A 26,460-nucleotide genomic window follows, 5' to 3' on the forward strand; every position below is an offset into this window, starting at 1 on the left:
ATTCAAAAATATCCAAACAGGCTAACCCACCCAAAAGGTGCTTATTTGGGTTAGTTCTTCTCAGGACCACTAAAAAACACATTTTCTCTCGTTTTCCTCGTAGCAGATCCCTACCCACTTCCTTGAAGCTACTCGTCCTCTTCCTTCCTCCCTCTCGCATCGTCCGTGAAGTCGCCTCCCCGTATCCGTGCTTCATCTAACCCTGTCATTCAAACACCTCTTTGACTAGAATTAGTGAAGGCGGGCCCTAGAGCCGTCACCGCCTGACCATCGTCGTCTAGTATTGAACTCCCAAATTCCTCGATAACACTTTGCAATATTTCGCCTTCTTCCTCCCCGCGCCCTAGCCTTCGATCCACCCCCAAATTCGACCCTCCCTTCCACTCCCTCCTCATCGTCATGGCGTCAGACACCGAGGGCATAGCCGCGCTGTTCTCCATGTACAACGATGACGACGAAGAGGACGCCGACGAGCCCGGACCTCCTTCCCCGCCGCCGCCCGCTGCGGCAGCCTCCCCCTCCACGTCACCTCGAACCGGAGGTGAGAGCTCCAACCCTAACTCGAACCCCAACCCTTCGCCGGAGCACTCGCCCCCTCCCCTCCTCGAGGAGCAGGCCGGCCGCAAAACCCTAGCGAGCCCCCAGGTCTCGCCGGCGCTTCCGCCGCTGCCCTCGCGCCGTTCGCCCCTGCCCTTCGCGGTTTCGTCCCCCTCCCCATCTCGCCCCCCGCTGTCCGCCCCGCCGCCCGATCTACCGCGGCCGCCACGGCGCGGGTCGCTTGCTATAGTGGACTACGCGCATGACGAGATGGCAATGTCGCCTGACCAGGAGGTAGAGCTTGGGGAGTATGTCATTAGTAATCCTTGGCTGTATTCTATTGCTTTTCTAAATTAACGATGACGTTGTTACTTGCGGTTTGGTTGCAGGACGGGGAGATCATGAGTGGCATAGGCGGTTTGGGCTCGGATGCTCAGGATGCTGAGGGTAAGCATGCTGTATAATTGTGATTAATGTGCCTGGTTAGTTTGATGAAATGGTGGCACATAGAGTTTTACTTTTTCAATGTTGCCGATTGCTATGGGTGTTGGTGCTTGTGGTTATGCCTCAAGTATACATCTTATGCTATCAGAAGAACACGAATTAGAGATATGGTGAAATGTACCAGTGATGTCAGTTGGATAAGGCACACTAGAAAACATGAAACACTACTAGCTGTGGTTGGAAATCTGAATGGAGTATTATCATTTATTCATAAGACAGTAAGATGGAAATCTCTTCCTTTAGCGATGAGTCAATTAAAATAAAAAACTGTAACATTTGATTATGTTATATTTGCTTAAGTTGTTCGCTGAAGAGTCATGTTAGTACACAGCTTTTCGTGTTTTGAATGTGTAATTTCTTTTTGGGTTAGACACTTAGATGACGCACATGTGATCCAGATAGCAAATACACTTTATATTGTTTGTGGCAGAAGTCCATAAAAGCTACTGATATCTGATGTGCTATCTGCTTCAGATTTGTACCTGATATCTCATTTCATCGCTAATATTTATAATACATGGTTTCTTTCGTAATGCTCTAGTACAACTGCATATTGCATGCACGGAAATAATTCAAACATCGAAACAAGTATTTAAATCATCTAGCAGTAGTCAAATCACTGAAACTGCAAGATAATGTTAACTTGTGTCAAAATGAGATGAAATAGGTGACATGCGGCATAAATTATTCTCTAAACCGTGTAGATTTTTTCCTTGTGCCAAAATGTTTGACGTGGGAAGTTCTGAAAGTGTTTAATATTTCTATTATTCTATATACAGAATATTTGTTGACAAGTATGACCTGAAGAAGAGCAAAGGCATAGCTGGAACCATGAAAATAGAGAATGCTACAGATATTCTTATTTCCATGTGTTAGCATTTGATTATTTGGCTACTAATAACCTCTGCAACAGATTTGTAGGTTCTTTAATCTTGTCCAGAGTACATTTGCTTGCTACCTCAAACTTGGAACACTTTGGGTTTGTTTGGATTGTGACCAAATAGTACCTAATTACCATTTTTTTTTGGCTATGACCAAAATATTGGTCTTTATCTGGATGAGTGCCAACTTTTTGGCATGCAATGCTCCTTTCCCATCTATAGTTCATTTTTTTAGCCAATGTTGGCCAATTTATAGGCGAGCAAAACATGAACCAGAATTGTGATCATCAGTAAATACCAACAGATGTGCAGTAAACAAATGGGAACTCTTGATATTATGTTGGATTTCAATTCTGGTGTTGCTTGACGTACATATTTCTGTCATGCATAGAAGTGTTTTAAGTTGAACGTATTGTTCGCCTTTTGTGCAAGATCAAATCATAACAGCCTCTACACTTCTTTTCATGTGCGCTAAATTGTATGCATTCTATTTTATTTTTATTATTGGAACGCTTGATATTATGTTTGACTTCACTACTGGGTTTTCTTGACGTACATATTTCTGTCATCTATAGAAGTGTTTTCAGTTTAGTTACTGGCTCTCTTCACCTTTTTGTGGAATCATTACAACATCTACACTTCAGATTTTATATCCAGTCTGCTTTATATTTCTATCCTATCTTGTAGGGATTCTTGAAGAAAGAATTCTCTCAGGTACTGTTAATATTCTCACCCCAAAAGTCCTATCAGAAACTTCTCAGCATTTGGATGCACCTGAGCAGAACCAAATGGGGGCAGATGTTCCAGTGGATGTAACTGGAACAGAAGCTGAAGATGCTAGGGTGGAGGAAGCTTCTGATATTTCTACCAATGTTCACAATGATGATCCATTGAGCCGTTTTCTTCCTCTGCCCGTGTCTACAAAATGTTCTACAGCATTACAGGTTATCTTTCGAGCAAATAATTATCCCCACACTATTTTCAGCATTAAAAAATTCATCATATTTCTCATGCAGAACATACAGCTCCCTTCTGGCAATGTCATTATTTGTGTAATCTGAAATGGTGAAAATAGTCTGTTGGTAGACACGCTGACAACTGTTTCATATATTTTCACCCACCCTGTGCATTTTAAAACCGAACCGAAAAACCATACCGAAAATAAACCAAACAGAACCAATTTTATGGTATTTATGGTATGAACTTTTCATACCCTTTTGAATTCTGGTTTTTATGGTATATACCGAAAAACCGAATGGTTTACTGAATAAACCGAAGTAAAAAATATGTGTATATATCTTGGGGAGAACAACCATACAAGTAGTCATTTTTTGTACATAAGCTAGATTTCATGTTAAGCGCATCCATTTTTCTTGTAACGTAGTCATACTTTTCTTCAAAAGAATGGTAAGCACATCCATAACCATCGAATCCATGCATGCATATACACTTGCATATAGTTATATACTCTTTGTATAAAAAGATATGTGTTTCGAGTCATAAATTTGCAAACTATTATATGTCATCTTCAAATTCGCGTCAACTTTGGTTTTTATGGTATATACTGAAACCATACCGAAATAATTTGGTATATACCGAAACCGAACCATATCTAAATTTCATACCGTACAAACCAAAAAACGGTATAAACCGAACCATGTAAACCGAATAAACCGAATGCACAGTGAATTTTCACACCACTTCCTGCAATACGATATTTCTGAGATACCTTTTTTTTGTACTTACCGTTTCTTTTTTCTAATGCATAAATAGATCTACAAATTGTTCAGGCAGCCTATTTGTGATTATGGTTTCTTAAACTTTTGATTATTTCTTGTGCACTCATGTGGGTCTTTTTTCATGTTAACTTTAACTTATCGTAGTATGACGGCTTTCCATGTGATACCCATACCACTTGGAATGCATGTCTACATCCTTCACACTTGTTCTTGTTTTTACATGAAAATACGGCTGTAAATAGTTACTCATGTTCCACTGTTTTCCTGCAGCAAAGGATTAACAAGTTCCTTGGATACAAAAGGTCTGGAAAGAGCTTTAATGCTGAAGTGCGTAACAGAAAGGACTACAGAAATCCTGACTTTTTGCAGCATGCTGTGCGGTATCAAGAAATTGATCAGATAGGGACCTGCTTCAGTAAAGATGTTTTCAATCCATATGGGTACGATAAAAGTGACTACTACGATGAGATAGGTATGCTATAGTCATGTTTGATCCAATATGCTATCCTTTTGGGCCACGTCTTCCGTTTTGAAAGATAATTGAACATCTGAGTGTAGCTTCCATGTTCATGTATAATACTAGTACCTATTTAGTCATGCAAATGAAGTTGAAATCAATAGAAGCTCCACTATGGCGGCCATCTGGGATGTGATTGCAAAGGAACATGCACACTGCTTTTAATTTTTGAGTGTGTGCACTTGCTTGTAAGGCATATCGAATCCCATGACCCTCCAGGTTGCCTCAAATTTCCAAGTATGCCGGGCTTGATTAGCTATTGAAGATCAAAGAAGTTGTGGACAATCATGAAGCTGTCTGGAGTGTTGTTTTTATTTTATAGTAAAATATAGAGAACCCCATGTACTTGTCGCATACGCACTACAAAGCCACAGTTTCTTTTTTTTGGGCTTGTTCTAACAATATTCACCTAGAACAGGGCCCTTGTTCTCCTGTTAATCATCATAAGTTCACACTAGAAACTAGATCAAACCCTGTATTAGTAAATAACAATCAGCTATGAATTAAAACAAGGAGGATGAATCATGGCATTTGATCAATCACCACCCAAACTCCTGCTTATAAGTCCAAAACACACCACATGCAGTCTATACCGAGCTCAAGAACTCTGCAGCTTGACCACACCAACTCGTTGCCCTTCAGTGGTGATTGCAGTGGTGCCCATCTGGTCTGTGCACCACTTTATGATCAATACCGCCTTCCCATTTCCTACTTCCCTTCCCTACCATGCGCCTCGTCCAACCACCCTCTTTGAGCCATTTCCATCATGATCTTCCTCTCCAACCTTCATCTAAGCGTCTTCTTGGAACCACCTCCCTTAACTCGTCCAGCCGCCCTCATGATTGCTGCCTTTGTCAAGCGCTTACCGTTAGGTCCACCGCCAGTGCCACCTTAAGCGCCATGCGTTTACACTCCATCTGTCCTTGCTGAGCGCAGTCACCCATCCATGTGACACCAGCAAGGAGTAAGGGTAACCTCAGTCAGCTATTTGATTGGGAGCAATTCGGTAGAGAAGGGTTCGTCTGGATGTACTCTGAGAGCATGCCCCTGCACCATGCACGTGATAGGTGCTGTTGACCTTCATCGCATGTTCGGTATGCCATTGTGGACGGTACAATCCACTCCAGTGTTGCACAAGAAATGCTATGGAAGGCTGGTGAGCCACCGGACATGGTGTTGACAAGCCGCCTGCCCAAGGCGGAGGGGCTCAGGTTCTATGGAACCGTGTTTTGAAAATTTCAGACTGAACCCCAAAACCATGGCCGTATCTCTTCTTCGCTATGCCCATCCATCCATGTCTCAAATTCAAATCCTGCAACCCTCCCATGATTGTTTTAGTTGCTTCGCAGCATCCCTGCTGGCAAGGCTGCAACTCTCTCCCTCCATTTCACTCTCTTTTTTCTCGCTAGACCCGTGCAGCGGTCAAATTGCACATAAGCTTGTCCATAGATCTCCCATGCTGTGTGGCTAACTCCTCAGCTTTTTGGTGGTTCTGTACCAACGCACGGGCGCTGAGCTAGCCAGGGAAAAAGAACAAGCTGGTTATACAGGTCCCGGTTTGTTTAGACGTTCCTGGTGTTTGTTTAGACATTCCTGCTGAAAGTGCTGCAGCACAGCATACAAACTCAGAAGAGGCTGTCATGGCAGGTTACGAGTAGGCCAGGATCAAGCCGATTCAAGTTATGGTAGGGTCGAGAGGAGATTAGAAGTAACTCGTTGGAAAGAGTCCAAGCTGTCTTTTCCTTGAGTTTGAAGACATGCCAGTCGGCCTCGTATCTTTTGTTTCTCAAGCAATAAGAAATCCCTCTTCCTGGATGCTGCCCTCGACCTTCTGAACTCTTGTACCTTTCCCCGCTGTACCCGTCCTTCTGAACTCTCATACCTTTCCCCGCTATCCTCTTCCAGATGGGTTATACACCTAGTGGTAAGTCCTTAAGTGCATATGTTCTAGTCCTAACCCTAGGTGTTCTACTACGGCCAATCCATGCTTGTTCTTTGTTTGTTTTGTGTCTGTATTCTTTTCTAACATTTTATTTAGTTTCAGATTTGTTTCATTTTTTTTTACCAAACATCTCCCACTCACCACCTTCTATCCTGGTTGTTGGTGAACTATCCTTACAACCCGTGTGTGTGCATTTGTTGACAGTGAATCTTTCAGTTCTTTATGCTTTGGTCTTATCCAATGAAGTATAGTCCAATCACGATCTTGTATGTGCCGCCAATTTGCCTACAGAAGCTGATATGAAGCGTGAACTTGAGAGGAAGGAACAGGAGAAGAAAAGAAATCCAAGAATTGATTTTACTAGCTCTGGAATACAACCTCCAATCAATCCATCAATAGCGAAGATTTCAGGTACATTCGCATTTTTTCTTGCGAGAAAAAAGAAGTGTGCGTGCTTTATTTTGACAAACTATTACCTTCAGGCAATCTTGTATTTCTGATTCACATCTGTATGTTTTGCAGCCGCCATATCAGCAGCAGCTGTAGCTGGTGTATCGGTTCCGGCATCGGCAGATACTGTACAGAAAGAGGCTAGGCCAAACAAAAAGTCAAAATGGGATAAGGTTTCTAATTCCCTCGCTCAATGCATTTACCTTCTTTTGGAATCAACATTTTTATGACCGGCTTCTGTTTTCTGTTATTGGCTAGGTTGATGGTGATACTAAGAACCCTGCAGCTGCTAGTGGACTTGACAATCGGTCAGCAGCCGGTGGATCTGCCACACTTTTGACTTCTGAAAATGCTGGTGCTGGTGGATATGCTGCTTTTGCGTAAGTTCTCTTCTCTCCACACAATTATTTCCTTCATAATCTGTTATGGCACATGTTGTTCCTTAATAGTCATATTTTTGTTTGTCTGTTCCTGCTGATCAAAATATGCTTGCCAATCAGATTAACCAATGGAAATGTTCATAGCTGTAGCCCCGTGTGCTTTTATATGCTTGTTTTTTTCCTGATGAAATCTGCCTACTTATCCACGCTGTTGTAGCATAATTGTAATGGTACCAAGCTGAACTTGATGTTGAAATTGTTAACTTAAATTATTTAATGAACATTATTAATGCGACAATGAAGAGTTCAGCTTATTTTTTAGAGTTAATTACACAACCACAACTTTAGGTATCCCTTTTACAGTTCAGCACAATTTCTGGACCTCTTTTTTCAACAACAACAACAACAAGAACAAAGCCTTTAGTCCCAAACAAGTTGGAGTAGGCTAGAGGTGAAACCCATAAGATCTCGCGACCAACTCATGGCTCTGGCACATGGATAGCATGCTTCCACGCACCCCTGTCCATAGCTAGTTCTTTGGTGATACTCCAATCCTTCAGGTTCTCTGGACCTCTTTTTTCACAGAACCACAAATTGTAGTCTGAACTTTCATGGATGACCCAAATCAGCTGTTTTTTGGATGTTTGAGAGCAAACCTGACAAGACGAGTCCACCCGTCTGTGCTAACATGGATGGCCACATGTATAATAGAGCCCAGTTCTTTTGCCAGAATCTGGGGATTCTCCTAGAATCCGACCCCTACCCGGCTTCTCCCAGAATCTTTGAGCCCCATTTGTTTTACAATCCTATCTAGTTAGGATCTAATTAGACAGGATTGTAAAACAAATGGGGCTCAAAGATTCTGGGAGAAGCCGGGTAGGGGTCGGATTTTGGGAGAGTCCCCAGATTCTGGCAAAAGAACTGGGCCTAGAGGTGATATGGGGCCTACCTGCAAGCCTTCTCTCTTGTCTCTCCCTCCCAAGGCTGAATCCCTGTCTGCTCGATGACCTCTCTCCTTTCCTCCAACCTCAAGCTCCTTGGCGCTCCACCTCCTCTTTCTCTGATCTGTTGTCTTGTTGCCACAGACTTGTTCTCCGACGTCTGCTATGTTCGAGTCCACCGCCCATCCACAACCATCTCCACCTCCCCAGCCTCCTTTCGACAATCATCCGAGCTTCCAGCGTGGGACTTGGAGATGGAGGACAACCTTGACCCAGCGCCACCACTTGATCTTGAGTGCGATCCCTGTCACCAGTCCCTTTGCTGCCTCCTCCGCAGGTTCAGTTTGCTGCTACAGCCGGCCACTGGCCCGATCTGATATGACGGTGGCGGCACGATTGCAACAGAGAGCAGAACGGCATGGTGGCGTGTGTCGGTAGTGGTGGCGGGTGGCCTGATTGTGAGGTGGGCTGCTCTGTGTCGTGCACATACGCATGGGAGGCACAAACCTACTCGGCGGCTCCTACTTCACTGTCTTCTGTTGCTATGCCCTGCTGCTCATGTACACTGGGGACCTAGTCTGCAGACACCACGGGGCTGTTTGGTTTGTTCCCATGTCCGCCCTGCCAAATCCTGGGCGCTGTTGGCATGCCAAAATATTGGCGAGGGATTCGGCCTCTCGCTTTTCTGCCAACGATTTGGTGCAAGAGCAGCGGGAGGGAGCTGAGGCTGGCCGGCGCACCAAAATTTTGGAGGCGATCCAAACGGCCAGCCGAAGCCTGGTCAATGACCGATGTTTTGGCTGGGCAGCTCAAGGCTCCGAACCAAACAGCCTCCACACCAACTGCTGGCACACCATCTCGCTATGTTTTTCTTCACGACTTGGCTTTGCTAGAGCCTGGATAGAAAGATGATAGGAGGAAGCAAACAAAGGGAAGAGGGAGATGAGAGGCTGGCCTGTGGTTCCCACATCCACTTCAGCATATCCCATGCGAGCGTCCACACAAAGCGCTGGCGAGTGGACCCATCATGTCATGTTTTTTTTTCAACATGGAATTGGCCGGTTTGGGTTACTTGTATAAAGATTAGTTCAGAAGTTGTGTTTTGTGAAAACAAGTCCTATAGCTGTGGTAAATTGCTAAGGGGGGCCCTGAAGTTGTGGTTTTGTGCAATTATTCAACTCTGAACCATGATAACTACATGCGGATTTGTTTACTTGAACTGCATAGTTTATAAGAACGACTTGTATCAAGATAGATTGCAGCAACCTTTAATACTATCCATTTTCGTTATCTTTCTGGGCATCATGTCAAGTAACATGGTTCTCTTATTTATTTTCAGGCAACAGAGGATTAAAGAAGCTGAAGAAAGGAGGACAAGTGATTACAAGTCAGATAGGAGATCATAGCTGTTCTATTTTGTTATTTGATTGGGAGATTTCGGATTGCATAGTTGTGTAATCATGTAATGTACAAACAAATTTTGTAGTTGCTCCAAGGGACTCCTGAAAAAAAAATCATATGCGCCAACACGAATGCATTAAAAGAACTGGGAGCACTTTCCCCCTATAGATCAATGCTAAGCTTGTCGTAGCTGTGGTTCTTACTCTACCCTAATTGACTGTTCTGGCGTTTCTAGAGGGTGAAAGTTTATCAACATTACCGTCAAACTTCCTATCAAGTTGCTCGTGTTCTATGAGTCCAGTCAATCTCGATTCTGCTACACTGATCATTTTCACGTGACTTTTCAGGAGTCCGGTCTGGTCGCATGGATGATGCTGATGGCCATTCGGTGTGAACAATCAGTTAGATTCATCATGCATGTATGGGACCACGGATGCGTACAATGTAGCCGTCCCTTCTTACACGCGGCTACACCGTCAATCAACTGGACGGCGTATTCAAGGCCCAGCCATTTGAACGCCATTTGCCACTCGAACGGTCAGTAGCCAGCACAAGATTTGCCTAAAAGGGAAAACAAAAACAAGCAGCAGTCAGCACACAACGGAGCGGAGATCAGCCCTGAGACTGGGACTGCAACTTGGTGGCTCGTCGGTGATTGGAACCACCAACCGGCAGGGCAACCGCCGTCCCTGCCATTAGTTATTACTGCGAACAAACTTGGCGCTTGTCCTTCAATTCACCACAGTGCAGCGTGTACAACCACACCAGCCCTAGATAGATCTGGCAGCGCAGTGCAGTGCAGCAGCACAGTGAAGTGAATGGGACTTCCCGTTGGCCTGGCCGCAGCAGTAAGAAATAAGTTTACTTCCTGTGGATTAGACGGACCCTTTGGCACCGCAGCAGCAATAACTCGGCTCTCCGCTCTCTGCTCTACCAGTAAAAAAAATGGAGTCTTCTCAGGCCAACTCCACCGCGCGACCCCAAACGGACGTCCGCTTTGTCCGGATTCTGTCCGTTTAGGTAAGGATTTGGAGTCGTGTACTGAGATGCGGTGGCCGTGCGCCCAGCGCGCGGCCGCATCCATTTACCCCATCCTGTCCGCGTCTACTTAAAAAACTAAATGCAACGTTTCAAATGCTTCAGGCTAGCGGTCCCGGTTCATCAATGCCGGCAACAGAGCCAGCGGCCTACACGTCCATCGCCGGCATCAGCCAGCGGCCGGCAACACAGCCAGCCTTCAAAATGAATAGTTCTCCTCGTCGGCAACACAGCCAGCGGCCGGCAACACAGCCGGCCTCCAAAATGAATGTTTTCTCGCCGGCACACTACCAACGGCCGGACGGGCGGCACCCATGCCAGCCTCAAAAAGAATGGCCACGCCGATCGGACGACCTAGTTCAGGCCTTCGGCGTCGAGCATCTCCTTCTGCCTGGCCTCGAACCAGGCCCTCGTCTTGTCGCTCATCTTCGACAAGTCCACGCTCATGACCGCAAGGGTCACCTCCTTCGCTTTGGTGGCGGCATTGGTGGCCTCGATGTCGAGCTGCCTCTGCCTGGCCTTGACGTTGTCGGCCTCGATGTCGAGCTGCCTTTGCCGGGCCGCCTCCTCCATGTCGAGCTGCCTTTGCCGGGCCGCCTCCTCCATGTCGATCTTCCTCCTCTTGGCCGCCTCCTCCATCTCAAGCTTCTGTCTTTGAAGGTTTAGGTATTGCTTCATTTGCTCGTCCTTGCTTTGCCGCTTCTTCTCGTCCCTCACATCCTTTTGAGACATCATGCCATGCAAAGTCTCATGCAAGGCCATGGATGAGGCATCACATATGTCGTCCACCTTGGAGTTGGTCTTGCCCCTCGGCCTCTTCAACGCCTCGCCATCTCCACCTCCGGCGAACTTGGCCGTCTTTAGTCCTCTCTTCCTTTGTAGTTCACGGTATTGGTCCTTGAACTTAGGGCACATGTTGATGAACGTCCAACAATGCGTAAGAGTGAATGGCTTGTCATTGTGCCGGGCCTTGAATACCTCCAAAGATTGGAATGCCTACACCACATGATCAACAACAAGTGAACATGCAAATATATACACGGCCGAAGTCTCATGGCCGTAGCAAGGAAAGGGCTAGAAAGAGGAGATCATACCATGTCCCCAACGCCGAGACCACTCACGGGCCGTGCTTCAACGCTCTCAAATGCGGCGCAATACTTGTTGCACTCTTGTTGGATGAACAACCATCTTTTTTGAATCGAGCCGATGCCACGGTTGCTTGTAATTTTGAAGGGCTCAAACATCTTCCTTTCATGGAATGTTTTGTGGACTCTCGTCCAAAAAACAATGCCCTTTTGTTGCGCGCCGGTCCTCGGATCTTGGCTAATCTCCATCCAAGCTTGGCAAATCAACTTGTCCTCATCTTGTGTATATGAACCCGTGCGAATGCTCTTCCTCTTCTTTTGTGCCTCCGCTCTTTGGGTGAGCTCGTTGATAAACAATGGCGCACCACTAATATCAACGTCATTGCTTTCTTCTTCTTCTTCATCACCTTCGACATAGATGTCACCGTCTTCATGCCACGAGTCACCATGGTCGTAGTCAGCACGGTCGTGCCCACCTTCATCGGGGACGTACTCGGCGCGGCCATCCTGACTTTGGGTCTCACCAGGGTCGTAGGCACGGCCATGCCCACCGTCGAAGATCACGTCCTCCATGTAGCGGTTGTAGAAGGGGTCGTCGACCGCTGGCGTTGGGGTTGGCATTTCGTCAAACAAGACGCGGGGGGCCGACATGGTGCCCGTGAACGGTGCCCGTGCCTGCTTTCTTAGCATCTCGACGGACGGCCGCCCGCCGCTGCTGGACCCAGGCGTGACGTTGAGGTCGATGACGGCCGCGGGGCGCGGTGTGGACGGCGCGAACACGTCCGACGACCCCGAGAAACGGGTTTGGCCGTCGTGCCTTGGCGGAGGGAAGCAGGGCGACATGGGCGCGGTGCGCGACGTCGGCGACTGGTAGTGCGTAGGCCGGGCGACCGACGAGCCTGTGCTCGCCGGGCCGACGGCCGATGCAGGGAACCCGGCAGGACGGCCCATGCCAAGCATGAGGATGGCGTGCGCTTTGTTGACGAGGTCCTCCTTCTCGTCGGCAGCGGCCTTGCGCCGCGCGGCCTTGCGCCGCGCGGCCTCCAGCTCCTCGCGCTGGGCGGCGAACTTGGTCGCGACAGCATTGACCTTGACGACCGCTCTCCGTTCCCTCCTTTTCGCCGATTCCGCGTCCAACTTGTCGATCTCCTCCGGCGTGCACTCCGACCGCGGCTTCTTTGGCGCCTTCTTCTTCACCTTTGCGGGCGGGTCGACGGCCAGGCCGCCGGAACTCGGCGGGGCGTCGGCCATGGACGGGGGAGAGAGGGGGCGGCGGGAGGGACGTGGAAGGGTTTGGGGAAATGGCGCCAAATGGGCGTGGGGGGGGGTTGGTTTCTCCCATCGACAGGCGGGCCAGGGGAGGACAAGCGCGCGCGTCCCGCCCGTCCGCGCGCTGTCCGTTTCACCCCAAACCGAGCGCAAGTTTAGGCCGGGGATGGGTCGAAAACGGACGGAATCCGGACATTTGTCCGTTTGAGGCCGCGCGCTGGGCCGCCTCTTTTGTCCCTTTTACCCCAAACGAACAGGAGTGGACAGGATAGGGTCGCACGGTGGAGTTGGCCTCACTTCACCTCCTCCTTCCTTCGTACGAGTACGTATTGAAGGCAGGGCCACCCACCATGGCAGGCCACGGTAGCATCACACACAAATGTAGACCGGCGCAGCGGCGGGGGCATTGCACGGGAGTCCGTGCAGCAGCAGGCTATCTCATGAGATCGCTTTCGGCCGTACGCGGGGCCCCGGCTGCTGGCCGGGAGGAGGGGACGTCGTCTTGCACGGTAATGCGCCCGCCCAGAGGCAACTGGGCCGCCGGTGCTGCCTGCCCGTGCTATGTGCTCCTCCTCTCCTCTCTCGCCACGAAGCCCAAACACAACACACATCTCATCATCATCAACCCCACACCGCACCGCAGCGCACCCAACGGTAACTTTCCTTTCCCGTGGTCTGGCTGGTGTCTCATCTCGGGCGCAGTATTCTACTGCGAGCGAGGCAGAAAACAAGGACATGAGCTGACGTGCCCGCGCGCTTTAACAATCGGGAAGACTACAAGCATCCCCTGCGGCCGTCAGGCGGCGCTGTGGATATCTAATTGGACCGAGTGAGTGTATGTCCCATCGGGTTCATCAGGAGGTGTTCCCCCTCCCAACGGGCGGAGGAGGGCCACATGATACTCCATCTCACGATATTAGGGCATCTCCAGCCGCGCCCACACGAAGGCCTTCCCAGGCGATTTTTTTGCGCCGGCGCCGAAAAACGGCCCAGTCGCGTCTCCAGGAGTCCGATTTTCGTTGGCTTGGGCCGAAAACAGCGCCGGCGGACCCAGCCCGAACCCGGCGCGCTGGGGGGCGCACGGGGGCGCCGGGGCAAACTGTTTTGGCGCGAAAAAGACGCGGGCCAGCCGCGTCAGCGACTCGGCGCCTCATCTTCCCTCAACGGCCTCGGTTCCCGCGGGAAATCAATGGCAAGGCTGCCGCCGGCCAGCCTTGCCATTGATTCCTCACGGGCGGCGCTTCACGGGACGGCGCGCCAACGCCTTCCCTCCCTCGCACGCGTACACACGGGCGCGGGCCGGCTATAAAAGCCGGCGGCCTCCACTCGCCTGTGCCCACACCAGCCCCCCCTCGCCGACGTCCAGCCCCTCCCTCTCCCTGCCTCTCCCGAGCGCCGCCGCCCAGCCCCTCCCTCTACCTCTCCCGAGCCCGCCCAGCCCCGCCGTCGCCATGGCAGAACGCTTCCCCGGAGACGAGGCGGCGGCCAACGGCTTCGGCCGCCGTTCGCTCCGCGAACAGGAGTCCTGGCTCCTGTTCCAGGCGAACATCCCGGCGCCGCCGGACATGCGCGCCGGGCCAACGGGGTGGAGGCTCAGCGCCGGGGGAGTGCCCATTCCCCCGTTGCCCGACGCCGTGGCGAAGCCGAGGTACTTCGCCGAGGAGGTCGACATCGTGCGCGCGTCCCTCACCGACGCCCACCGCTCCCTCCCCCAGTACGCCGCCGACAACCACGCGGCCTGGGAGGCGTATTTCCAGCGCCGCCAGCAGGAGCGCTTGGCGTCCACCAACGGCGCTCCGGTGGTCGGCGGCCGGCAGAACAGCGAGGGGCGCCACCTCTGGTGGGGCGTCCCCGGCCGCACACTCGAGGGCGTGCTCACGTACCTCGAGGGCGGTAACGACCCGCCGTTGGCCTACCCCCCGGCGAGGGTGGCCGCCCCGGCGCAGCACCGACGCGTCGGGCCATGGGCGCCGAGGAGGTTCGGCGCTTCTTCTTCTTCCTCCTCATCGCGCTCTTCTTCCCATTCATCCGGCTCTCCGGCGCTGCTCGGCGTCAAGGCCGAGCTCGCGGCGGAGACGCCGCTCAACCGACGCACTCGCAGCGCCGGCATCGTCATCAACGGGGGCGGCCGGCGCGCCTCGTCCTCGTCGGCTCCTCCGCGCTTCGTCAAGCCAAAGACGGAGCCGGGGCTGGCGCCGGTGAAGACGGAGCCGGGGCTGGCGCCGGTGAATGCGGAGTTCGACGACGACGACGCGACCCTCGAATGGGCGCGCCAGGACTCCATCGCGTTGAAGAAGGCGTGCCGGGAGAAAGAGAAGGAGCGCCAGTGCGCCGCCCTACGCCGCTTCGAGGAGCGCCGACGCGGCCGCGAGGAAGGTGGGGTGGTCGTCTTATGCGACAGCGACGACGACGACGACGCGCCGCCGCCTGTTCGCCAAGGCGACGCCGGGCAGGGGTCCAGCAAGGGCACCCGCGTCAAGGAGGAGAAGGCCGACAACGACGATGGCGGCGACGACTTCAGCCACTTTCTTTTACTTTAGATTAGGTTAATGTAATGTTTGGACGAATTTCGCCGAAACTTGCCATGGTTGGCCGAAATATAACTAGTTTTTATCATAACTTCGCCGAACGGTTTTTTTTTTAATACGCGCCTGGGGACGGCCCTGGGGGCCGACGGCTGTGGACCGACTCGCCCCAGGACCATTTTTTGCACCGGCTCACCCAGAGACGACGCTTTTAGACGCCCCCTAGGGGGCCAACGGCTGGAGATGCCCTTACGTGCGTGCAATGCAGGTGCCCTTCGCGTGCCAAGAAAGATCTTTGGGTCGCTTCTGGACCTTGGCCGGGAGGAGTCGTCAATGCCTCAATGATAGGAGGAGGAGAGCCACGTAGACGTACTGGCACGAAAGTATTTACCGCCACCACCACCTTTTGCGTTCCGCACGTTACGGCGGGGGCTCATGGGTAAAGTCTGGTCGTCAAGTAGTAGGAAAATGATGAAAGACACGACATGGTTCAAAGGAAAGGGGAAAGAAAAAGAAAAGAAAGACCTACAGTGCAGTGCGTAGATTATGATGCGGATGTCCTAGGTAGGTTCGTAGGAGCGGCCGGTAGGAAAATGAAATGCAGTGCGACGCCGGGGGCAGTTTGGTCAGAGCCAAAAATCCAACGGCCAGTTCTCCGGGAGTGAGGATGCATGGAGGAGGGAAGAAGAACACATTCACTGTCTCACTCCACAGACCGGAAAGCATTTAACCCCGGAGGAGGAGCCTCCCGAGGATAAAAGGAAAAAGGTTAGGGGCAAGGAAAGGAGAGGCACCACCACCACGGCACGAGAAAGGCTGGCGACTCTAGTGGTGTAGTGGTACGCTAGCAGCCAGCCGCAGTATCTCTAGTATCGTAGCAGCGCGGATTGCTCTTGCCGTTCGCACTTCGCCCCTCGCTTGCTCACCACCATCATCATCCTCGCAGCCTTTTTCCCCAACAGATTTCGTCCGGGCTCCTGCAAAGGGGCGCCGAGGCTCTTGAGTGCTGTGCGCGGCGGAAGCAAGCCCCCGTCCGGTTGTCTTCTTCCTCCGCCAGAGGACAAGGGGCGGTCACAAGGGATCACCCACAGGGCCGCCGTGCGGTGCGGTGGCTGCCTTCATAAGCGAGGGAGGGAAGCAATCCTGTGGAGTGCGGTACAGAGGAGCGGCGTTTCTTCTTTCTTCTTCCTCTCGGCGACGGTGCGAGGCCAGCAAGGGGAGATGTCGGAGGTGAAGCCGGAGGAGATCAGCCACCCGGCCATGGAGCAGCTGCAGGGGTTCGAGTACTGCATCGACTCCAACCCTCCATGGGGTGAGTGACTCCGACAAGGGGATGCTTGTTTCTAACCCACCAGCTTTGCTGCATTTTCGAGCTACTCTGTCTGGGTTCCACTCTGAGGCGTGGTCTCTTGTCTTGTGTTCTTCAGGGGAGGCCATCATACTGGGCTTCCAGCACTACATCCTGGCGCTGGGCACGGCCGTCATGATCCCGGCGGTGCTGGTGCCCATGATGGGCGGGAACGACGTGAGTGCGCCTCTGCGTTTCTTGATTCGCATCGCACCACCCCATGGGTTGGCGCCTGCCGTCACAAGTTTCAGTGCCAACAGTGTCTGATGGTGTCCTCGGCTTGCCATCTCGGATGGGTTGCAGGGAGACAGGGTGAGGGTGGTGCAGACGCTGCTATTCGTCACCGGCATCAACACGCTGCTGCAGTCGCTCTTCGGGACGCGGCTGCCGACGGTCATAGGCGGCTCATACGCCTTCGTCATCCCGGTGATGGCCATCGTGCAGGACTCCTCGCTCGCAGCCATATCTGACGACCACGAGGTGACCAATCATTCATTCACTTTTACTTCCTAGTATCCGCACATTCAGAAATTCTTTAACGGTATGGTCTAATCAAAATCATCTTTGAGCAGAGGTTCCTCCAGAGCATGCGGGCCATACAGGGGGCACTGATAGTGTCGTCCAGCATTCAGATCATCCTTGGTTACAGCCAGCTCTGGGGTATTTTCTCCAGGTCTGTCAAGTAGTTGTATTAGTAGTATTAACATGTTGCGTGCTGCATTTACACATTAGTTCAGTTTTGCTTACTGATGGATGTGTGTCATGGGTGTAACTTTCAGATTCTTCAGTCCGCTGGGAATGGCGCCGGTGGTTGCGCTGCTCGGTTTTGGTCTCTTCGAAAGAGGATTCCCTGTGGTATGGCCTGCTCTGTACCTGATTTTTCATTTGGTGTTTCTCAATTTGGCCACAATAGCAAACTCTGTATATGTGCGTGTTTTCCTAGAAAGGTGGCACGTCGTTCAGCATTGGTACTTATTTGATACTGTGTATATCAGGTTGGGAGATGCGTTGAGGTTGGCCTGCCAATGTTAATCCTCTTTGTTGTGCTTTCCCAGGTTTGAAAAGCAACTCTAATCACCCCCAAGTCTTTGCTGCTAGTTAAAGTAAAATCCGTGTCGTGCTAGGAAGTTCAGCATTGCTAACTAGTGCCGTTTTGTTTTTGTTGTTTATCAGTATCTGAAGAATGTACAGATAAGAGAGATCCCCATACTGGAACGGTTCTCCCTGTTCATCTGTATCGCATTGGTCTGGGCGTATGCTCAAATCCTCACTTCTGGTGGCGCGTATAATCATAGCACCGAGGTCACTCAGATCAACTGCCGCACTGACCGTGCCAATCTCATCTCTTCTGCGCCATGGTTAGCCCCTTTGCCAATTTTCCCAATATAAATCTAGAATCTTCTTGACCTCTTGCGTGTACATGAAAATGGTTCATCTGTACTGTGCATAATGTTTTTTTTTAATCTAATACTAACTCTCAAATTAGCTCCAGTTGGAAAAAATAATAATCCATTTTAAAGAGCATTACTTATTATTCGGTTGAGTTTCGTACTGATATGATTGTGCTGTCCTTATTCCAGGATTAAGATCCCATATCCCCTGCAGTGGGGGGCACCAACCTTCAGTGCCGGGCAATCGTTCGGTATGGTGTCTGCGGTTTTGGTGTCGCTAATAGAGGTGATACCCCTAATTGCTCGTTGACAGGATCCATTTCTTCTATGCAATTTAGTCGTGATCTTAACAATGTCTCCGTTGAACAACAGTCCACAGCTTCTTACAGCGCTGCAGCTCGGCTTGCAAGTGCAACTCCACCCCCAGCTCACATCCTGAGCAGAGGCATCGGGTGGCAGGTAAATATCATCTTCGAGCCCTGGTTGTTTTATTCTTCTCTGTTCTGAATGCCATTCAAAACTGAAAACTAATTTTACTCTAATAAGAGATTTGATGAGTAATAATGCTCTATGAAACAGGGGATTGGCATCCTCCTTTGTGGGCTCTTTGGAACAGGGACCGGCTCCACTGTCTCAGTGTAAGTTACGCGAAAGCAATTTCGTAATATACGAAGAAGCATTACAAAAATGTTTCTTCCAGCCTTGATTGATACTGTCGGGAACAAATGCAGGGAGAACGTGGGGTTACTAGGATCAACGAGGATCGGGAGCCGCCGCGTCATACAAATCTGTGCTGGCTTCATGATCTTCTTCTCCATGCTGGGTGAGCTATCTGAACTGAACTGTCTTTCTTCAGATCATTCCTTATGCTGAGAAACACCGTATTCCTGAACAACTCCACTCTCTTGTATCATGTGCAGGGAAATTTGGAGCGCTGTTCGCTTCCATCCCGTTCACCATCTTTGCCGCCGTGTACTGCGTCCTGTTCGGACTAGTTGGTTGGTTACCCCGCCCCATCTGCTGCTACGAGTACTATGTGCATTTGATTTGACGGTCTGGTTAATCGCTGTTGGCTTTTTCTGTGTGTCTGCAGCTGCGGTGGGGCTCTCCTTCTTGCAGTTCACCAACATGAACTCCATGCGCAACCTGTTCATCGTCGGCGTGTCCATCTTCCTTGGCCTGTCCGTGCCGGAGTACTTCTTCCGCTACAGCATGGCTGCCCAGCGTGGTCCTGCGCACACTAAAGCTGGATGGGTCCGTCCCTCTCTCTCTCTCTCTCGCTCGTGGCTCGTAGTGGTCAAAACATCTTCTTGGCGTGCCTGAACTCCACTTTAACATCGTGTGTGGCCGGCCCTGACATGGTGACATGTGTGCTTGCAGTTCAACGACTACATCAACACCATCTTCTCGTCGCCGCCGACGGTGGGGCTGATGGTGGCCGTGTTCCTGGACAACACGCTGGAGGTGAAGGACGCGGGCAGGGACCGCGGGATGCCGTGGTGGGTGCCCTTCCGCTCCTTCAAGGGGGACAGCAGGAACGAGGAGTTCTACAGCCTGCCATTCAACCTCAACCGCTTCTTCCCTCCCTCGTAAACGCTCGTGGGATAAAAGGAAGAAAGGGCATGGTTTCTTTCTTGGCTGATGCGATCATGTGCGCGGCTGTTCGGATCCGAGTGTTGTTGAGCAGTGGAAATAGTAGATGTGTATTACCTCTAGCTGGTCATTGTTTTATTCGTTCATTTTCTTGTTATTATCTATATGCTTGTAGATCGGGGTGGGGAGGTGCCGGCTCGGTGAACCAACCCTTCCTGTTTTTGACCATTCCGCAAACAAGATCATGTATGTGGCCTACCGTGGTGTGATATAGTTGTACTCCCTCCCGAAATGCTCAATGGAGAGCTCGGCCTCCGTGGAGGCCAAATTTGAAATGATTAAAATTCAAATTTGCACATTAAAAAAACTTTGAAAAAAACCCCACATATACATAAAGACATGCACAAGTTTGTAAATTTTCATGATGAAATACGTTAAAATGAGTGCTACACAAAAACATTTCGAGGCTTCTTAAGTAGATGCACTATTCTTCCTGAAAGTCCATGATTTTTTTCATAGTCCTGAAATTGTACGCATACATATCACATCCTTGTTTACCTGTACATATTTTTTTTCAGATTTTATTGAAATCGAGAACTTGAATTTTTCAAAATTTTCGACGCTTTTTGGCGATAAAATAAATAAATCGGCCTCCATTGAGGTTGAGCTCCAAAACGCCCCACTCTACCCCCTTCCATTATCTAAGGCGCCTAAGCTTTTGGTGACTGAGGGAGTCCTGGACTAGGGGGTGTCCGGATAGCCGAACTATCATCATCGGCCGAACTCCAAGACTATGAAGATACAAGATTGAATACTTCGTCCCGTGTCCGGATGGGACTTTCCTTGGCGTGGAAGGCAAACTTGCCAATACGGATATGTAGATCTCCTACCATTGTAACCGACTCTGTGTAACCCTAGCCCTCTCCGGTGTCTATATAAACTGGAGGGTTTTAGTCCGTAGGACGAAGAACAATCATACCATAGGCTAGCTTCTAGGGTTTAGCCTCCTTGATCTCGTGGTAGATCTACTCTTGTACTACCCATATCATCAATATTAATCAAGCAGGACGTAGGGTTTTACCTCCATCGAGAGGGCCCGAACCTGGGTAAAAACATCGTGTCCCTTGTCTCTTGTTACCATCCGCCTAGACGCACAGTTCGGGACCCCCTACCCGAGATCCGCCGGTTTTGACACCGACATTAGTGCTTTCATTGAGAGTTCCTCTGTGTCGTCGCCCATAGGCCCGATGGCTCCTTCGATCATCAACAACGACGCGGTCCGGGGCGAAACTTTTCTCCCCGGACAGATCTTCGTATTCGGCGGCTTCGCACTGCGGGCCAATTCACTTGGCCATCTGGAGCAGATCGAAAACTACGCCCCTGGCCATCAGGTCAGATTTGGAAGTTTAAACTATACGACCGACATCCGCGGAGACTTGATCTTCGACGGACTCGAGCCATAGCCGAGCGCGCCGCACTGTCACGATGGGCATGATTCAGCTCTGCCGCCGGACAGTGCCCTGGAGGCCGCACAAGAGTCCGCCCCGACCCTTAACTCGGAGCCGACTGCGCCGATCGAGGATGGGTGGCTAGACACCGCCTCGGGGGCTGCTACCTGTACGGCGATGGAGCCGAATATTGACCATGTCCCTTGTGAAGCTCGTGACTCCAAGGTGCCGGACTCTTCTCTGGACCCCGAACCTTCCGCGCTCCTGCCAATCGAACCCGATTGGGCGCCGATCATGGAGTTCACCGCTCGGACATCTTTCAGCACTCGCCTTTCGGCGACATCCTGAATTCGCTAAAATGCCTCTCTTTATCAGGAGAGCCTTGGCCGGATTATGGGCAGGACGGTTGGGATGCGGACGGCGAAGAAACTCAAAGCCCACCCACCACCCACTTCGTAGCCACTGTCGATTACTTAACCGACATGCTAGATTTCGACTCCGAAGATATCGACGGTATGGACGACGATGCCGGAGACGACGAAGAACCAGCGCCGATAGGGCACGGAAAAGCCACCTCAACTCACGATATATATATGGTGGATACACCCAAAGGAAGCAATAACGAGGAACAACGAGATGCTGCGAAGGAAAATTCCCCCGAAAAACAGCTGAAAAGGCGACGCAAGCGCCGCCCAAAGTCCCGCCTCGACAACAGCAGCACCCATGAAGACCCAGCCATAGAGCAGGGCGAACCAGTGGACGATGAACATGCCCCCAAGCAACCATCCAAACAGGATGAATTGGATAGGCAACCCATCTCCGACGAACACAACAGTCCGGATGATCTCATGCCGGACACATCGTTGGAGCAGAAGAACCTCCACAAAAGGCTCGTCGCCACTGCACGAAGCCTGAAGAAGCAGAAGCGGAAGCTCAAAACAGCGGAAGACGTACTCAGAATGAGATGGAGCAAAGTACTCAAGACCACAGACAAATACGGCGATAGTCGCCAAGCAAAGAGCTACCCGAAGCGCAAACTATTGCCCGAATTTGACGAGGAGGCCGTAGAGCCCCAAAAATCAAAAAACAAAGAGGCCGCCCGGTCGGATAAACGACCACATGACAAACAAAGAGCGGCAAGCGGCGCCGCACACAAGCCGGCACGCGATCCACATAAGGACCCTCGCAAAAAGGATGGCCCGGTCAGATCCATCTATGGGCCAAGAAAGCAAGCTCCAGAAGGTAACACAACATGTCGAGTATTTGAAAATCACGGCACATCCAAATACAGGGGCACCGCACACCCCCTATGTTTCACCGATGAGGTGCTGGATCATGAATTTCCAACGGGATTCAAGCCCATAAATATAGAGGCATACGACGGAACAACATACCCCGGAGTCTGGATTGAGGATTACATCCTGCACATACATATGGCTAGAGGAGATGACCTCCACGCTATAAAATACTTACCCCTCAAACTCAAAGGGCCAGCCCGGCACTGGCTCAAAAGCCTCCCAGAAAATACCATTAGAAGTTGGGAAGAGCTCGAGGACGCATTTCAGGCAAATTTTCAGGGGACTTACGTCCGCCCTCCAGATGCAGACGATTTAAGTCACATAACTCAACAGCCCGGAGAGTCAGCCCGCAAATTCTGGAACAAGTTCCTCACCAAAAAGAACCAGATAGTCGACTGTCCGGATGCCGAAGCCTTAATAGCTTTCAAGCATAACGTCCGAGACGAATGGCTCGCCAGACACCTCGGCCAGGAAAAGCCAAGAACAATGGCCGCACTAACAAGCCTCATGACCCGCTTTTGCACGGGAGAGGATAGCTGGCTGGCAAGATGCAGCACCAACAACCCAAGTACATCCGAGGTCAGGGATGGAAATGTGAAACCACGGCGCAACAAGGACCAGCGCCGGACTAAAGGAAATGGTCCAAAGAGCATGGCAGTCAACGCCGGATTCAAAAGCTCTCGGCAGAACAACAAAAAACTGCCTCTCAAGGAGAACAGCGACGAGCTATCCAACCTAAACAAAATCTTGGACAAGATATGCCAAATCCACAGTACCCCCGGGAGGCCTGCAAACCATACCCACAGAGATTGTTGGGTCTTCAAGCAGTTCGGCCGACTTAACGCCGAACACAAAAGGCTAGACACACCAAGTGAGGACGATGACGAACCTCACAAGAAGAGCACTGGAAAACAAAAGGATTTCCCACAAGAGGTCAAAACAGTAAATTCACTTCAAGTGACAACAGGAAAAAATAGAGCGGCGCCCATTAAAGTATGCACCGCACGGTCCACCCCAGCGGAGTTCCGACACTGGATGTCAAAACCAATCACTTTCGACCATCAGGATTACTCCGGGAGTATCCGGAACGCAGGATGGACTGCTTTGATATTAAATCCTGTAATCGACGGACTACAATTTACACAGGTCCTAATGGACGGCGGTAGTGATCTAAACCTGCTATATCAGGATACAATCCGCAGAATGGGGATAGACCCAACCAAAATACGCCATAGCAACACTTCCTTTAAAGGAGTGATGCCAGGCCAATATGCCCATTGTACGGGCTCTCTACCACTAGAAGTTGTGTTCGGCTCATCCGACAACTTCCGTCGCGAAAAGTTAATCTTTCACATCGCCCCATTTAAAAGTAGCTATCAAGCACTATTGGGACGCGAAGCTTTCGCCCACTTTAACGCAATACCGCATTACACATCTCTTACACTCAAAATGCCCGGTCCACGCGGCATCATCTCATTAAAGGGAAACTTCGAGTGTTCCTTGAATACGGAAGAAAGTGAGACTGCCTTGACAGCCACACACTAATCCGGCTTTGCTGATCAAAGCCCCTTAACAGGTCATTCAGACCCCAGACACGGTTAGGCGAGTCCGGTATAAATAAACAAGGTGCTTACTAGCCGCGTACCCCTTTACAAGGGGCTCCACGCATACACAAAAAGAGACAATAAAGCTCAATTTTATTCATTCTTTGAATCATACTCTGTTTACTTCAAAATACATCTTTCGCAACTAAGTTCTTCTCTTTTACAGATGAACGCCGTGCGACACCCGTCCAGGATACGGCACAACGGAGACATAGGCGCAGACGTGCAGTAGGGACCCGATGCAAGGATTCTTTTCAGATTAAGGCCCTGCGTAAACCTTTTTTACTGTCTCTTGTTGATATACATCCCCCGGTTTTTTGCTATACCGAGGAGGAATCTGGCGTTTTGGCATCGACCACGTCAGAAATTTTTGCGTGTACCTGGACACTAGGGGCTTAGGGCATTGTTCTGCCTGTTTTCATAAAGACCAAATACCTTAGGGAGTGTTCGGCGTCTCGAGTTAGGCCTTATATGCATCAACTCTGAATCATGTCTTTGGTCAAATGTTGGGTTTGCCCGGCTCCTGTGTTTTGCTGCCTTACATTCCGCTCTATCGGCTAACGCGGCACCAGGAGAACTACTGCGATTGTGCCCCGGTTCGCCCAGGTGAACACCTCAGTAGAGAAAGCCGAAAACTGACTGTCATGATATAGCGAGAGACTGGTCAACCACTCGATCGACCACCGGAATGTTTAGAATTCCTCCACTTTAACGAAGGACCGTTTCTCGGCCAGGCACATACGCACCCCGAAATTCGGAGAGCGCAGTGCCCCTAGGGGCTATATAGTAGCCCCACCATCGAACTCCTATGGCTAAGTGAAAGTGATAAAGCATTATAGTCTGGTTGCCTAGTTTGCTACGCTATCACCTCCTTCACAGGACCAAGACATTGGATTAAGTGTGAAAATGCGCTTTTTTTGCAAACACCCCCGCACTATGTGCGTGGGGGCTGAAGCCGAGGACTGCCATCTTTCAGGTTATATACACATATACGTTAACGGCCGCACAGGAGGTACTCCAACACTTGAACGCCCAAGTATAAAAAAGCCTTATATTATATTTGAAACATGGTTTCACAAATCATACATGTCATTTGAACATAACGTTTTTTGAGCACTGCGACTCTATTAAACGAGCGCCCTGCAGGACTTCCTCAAAATAGTGCTCGGCTGGTAATCGGCTTCTGTCCGAGTCCTGGGATGCAACGTCGGTAGCCTCCATCTCCGCCCAGTATGTTTTGACACAGGCGAGAGCCATCCGTGCACCCTCTATGCATGCCGACCGCTTCATCGCCTTGATATGCGGCACCGCATCGAGGAACTGCTGCACCAAGCCAAAATAACTCTTCGGCTTGGGCCTTTCCGGCCACAAATGAGCCACGACATCCTTCATGGCAAGTCCGGACAACCTATTCAGCTCAGCCCACTCGGCTAACCGATCGGTTAATGGAAGTGGACGCTCCGGAGTATGGAATTGCGACCAAAAAAGCTCTTCCATTCCGTGATCCTTTTGGCTCCTGAAGTGTGCGACTGCGTCTGCGGCACTCACCGCCAAATTCAGATAAGCATCCTCCGCACCCCACAACTGGCCCAACTGAGCATACTTCAGATCCGTGAATTTCCTACGCAGCAGAAAAGGCTTTCCAGCCGCAATATCCCCGGCCTGACGTAGCTCCTCCTTTATAGCCCTCATCGCGGAGCGGGCATCCTTGGCTTCGGCGGTGGCCTTCTTCAGGTCCTCTTGCTCCGCTCGGCGTTCTCTTTCAAGAAACTCATAGCGGTCGGTAGCATCCTTTAGCTTCACGGCCATTTCGGCCATTTCCTCCCTGCTTCGGCAGTGAGCAGCCTGTTCGGCTTTTAGCTCTTCGGCCGCCTTTAAGGCAGCCGCATTACTTTTTTTGGCTTGCTCCTTGGCTCGGGCAAGCTCCGCCCGAAGGTCCTCCATAGCAGCGGCGCCATCTGCATTAAGCATACATGTTGTAAGGCACGAGCGTCAAGCTCCCTTACAAGGCGTCCGCGGAGAAGCCACATACCTTGTGACTCGTCAAGTCGCTTATTGACCACCGCGATGTCCGCATCCGCAATGTCAAGTTGCCGCTTCAGTTCGGCAACTCTATCAGTCTGGTTGGCCACCGAACGCTCCGCCACCTGAATAGGAAGGGCGACATCTTATAACTGAGATTATGATCCTCGGCACGCTGTCGCCTTAGACAACGTACCGAGTCTCAGGGGCTACTATCTATACAGGGCGCATTCTATGCGCAAAACTGTCAAAAGGTATATCATTTTTCGCGTACCTCAAACCCCGTCAGTAAACTTCTGACGGCCTCATGCAACCCGCTCTCAGCGGATGAAATCCTTTCAATCACCATACTCATCAACGTACGGTGATCTTCTGAGATAGACGCCCGCCCGAGCAGATCCTTTAGCTCCTCCGGCCGTACACCAGTTGGTGCCGAACTCTCCGGCCCCGCCGGACTCGGGGAGACCCTCCGCGAAGATACCTCAGGGTCGTCCGCCCCTCCTAACGGTGCGACAGATGGAGGCGTTTCGCTCTCCATCATCTCCGG

The 26,460-nt window shown here is 50.7% G+C and overlaps 2 protein-coding genes across 4 annotated transcripts; both read left to right on the top strand.

Annotated features, from left to right (window-relative positions):
- Positions 1–274: 274 nt before the first annotated feature.
- On the top strand, positions 275–9,515 carry LOC119277052 (SAP30-binding protein-like). 2 transcript variants are annotated; one of them, XM_037558257.1, is made up of 8 exons: positions 279–831; positions 927–984; positions 2,610–2,866; positions 3,932–4,133; positions 6,412–6,531; positions 6,643–6,743; positions 6,829–6,950; positions 9,231–9,515. In XM_037558257.1, exons 1-8 carry the CDS (start codon positions 400–402, stop codon positions 9,295–9,297), a joined length of 1,359 nt encoding a protein of 452 aa, XP_037414154.1. In that variant the 5' UTR covers positions 279–399; the 3' UTR covers positions 9,298–9,515. The 2 variants fall into 2 exon arrangements, with proteins under 2 accessions (XP_037414155.1, XP_037414154.1); XM_037558258.1 differs by lacking the exon at positions 9,231–9,515 and having other exon boundaries at positions 275–831; positions 6,825–6,954.
- Positions 9,516–15,941: 6,426 nt separating this feature from the next.
- Positions 15,942–19,812, top strand: LOC119277053 (nucleobase-ascorbate transporter 2-like). 2 transcript variants are annotated; one of them, XM_037558261.1, is made up of 15 exons: positions 15,942–16,048; positions 16,156–16,521; positions 16,637–16,734; positions 16,861–17,037; positions 17,130–17,230; positions 17,337–17,412; positions 17,553–17,612; positions 17,731–17,915; positions 18,138–18,234; positions 18,321–18,407; positions 18,528–18,586; positions 18,680–18,771; positions 18,869–18,946; positions 19,042–19,202; positions 19,329–19,812. In XM_037558261.1, exons 2-15 carry the CDS (start codon positions 16,431–16,433, stop codon positions 19,539–19,541), a joined length of 1,575 nt encoding a protein of 524 aa, XP_037414158.1. In that variant the 5' UTR covers positions 15,942–16,048; positions 16,156–16,430; the 3' UTR covers positions 19,542–19,812. The 2 variants fall into 2 exon arrangements, with proteins under 2 accessions (XP_037414158.1, XP_037414156.1); XM_037558259.1 differs by having other exon boundaries at positions 15,957–16,521.
- Positions 19,813–26,460: the final 6,648 nt, after the last annotated feature.

This window comes from Triticum dicoccoides, chromosome 3B (genome assembly GCF_002162155.2).
Source record: "Triticum dicoccoides isolate Atlit2015 ecotype Zavitan chromosome 3B, WEW_v2.0, whole genome shotgun sequence".
Lineage (NCBI taxonomy): Eukaryota > Viridiplantae > Streptophyta > Magnoliopsida > Poales > Poaceae > Triticum > Triticum dicoccoides.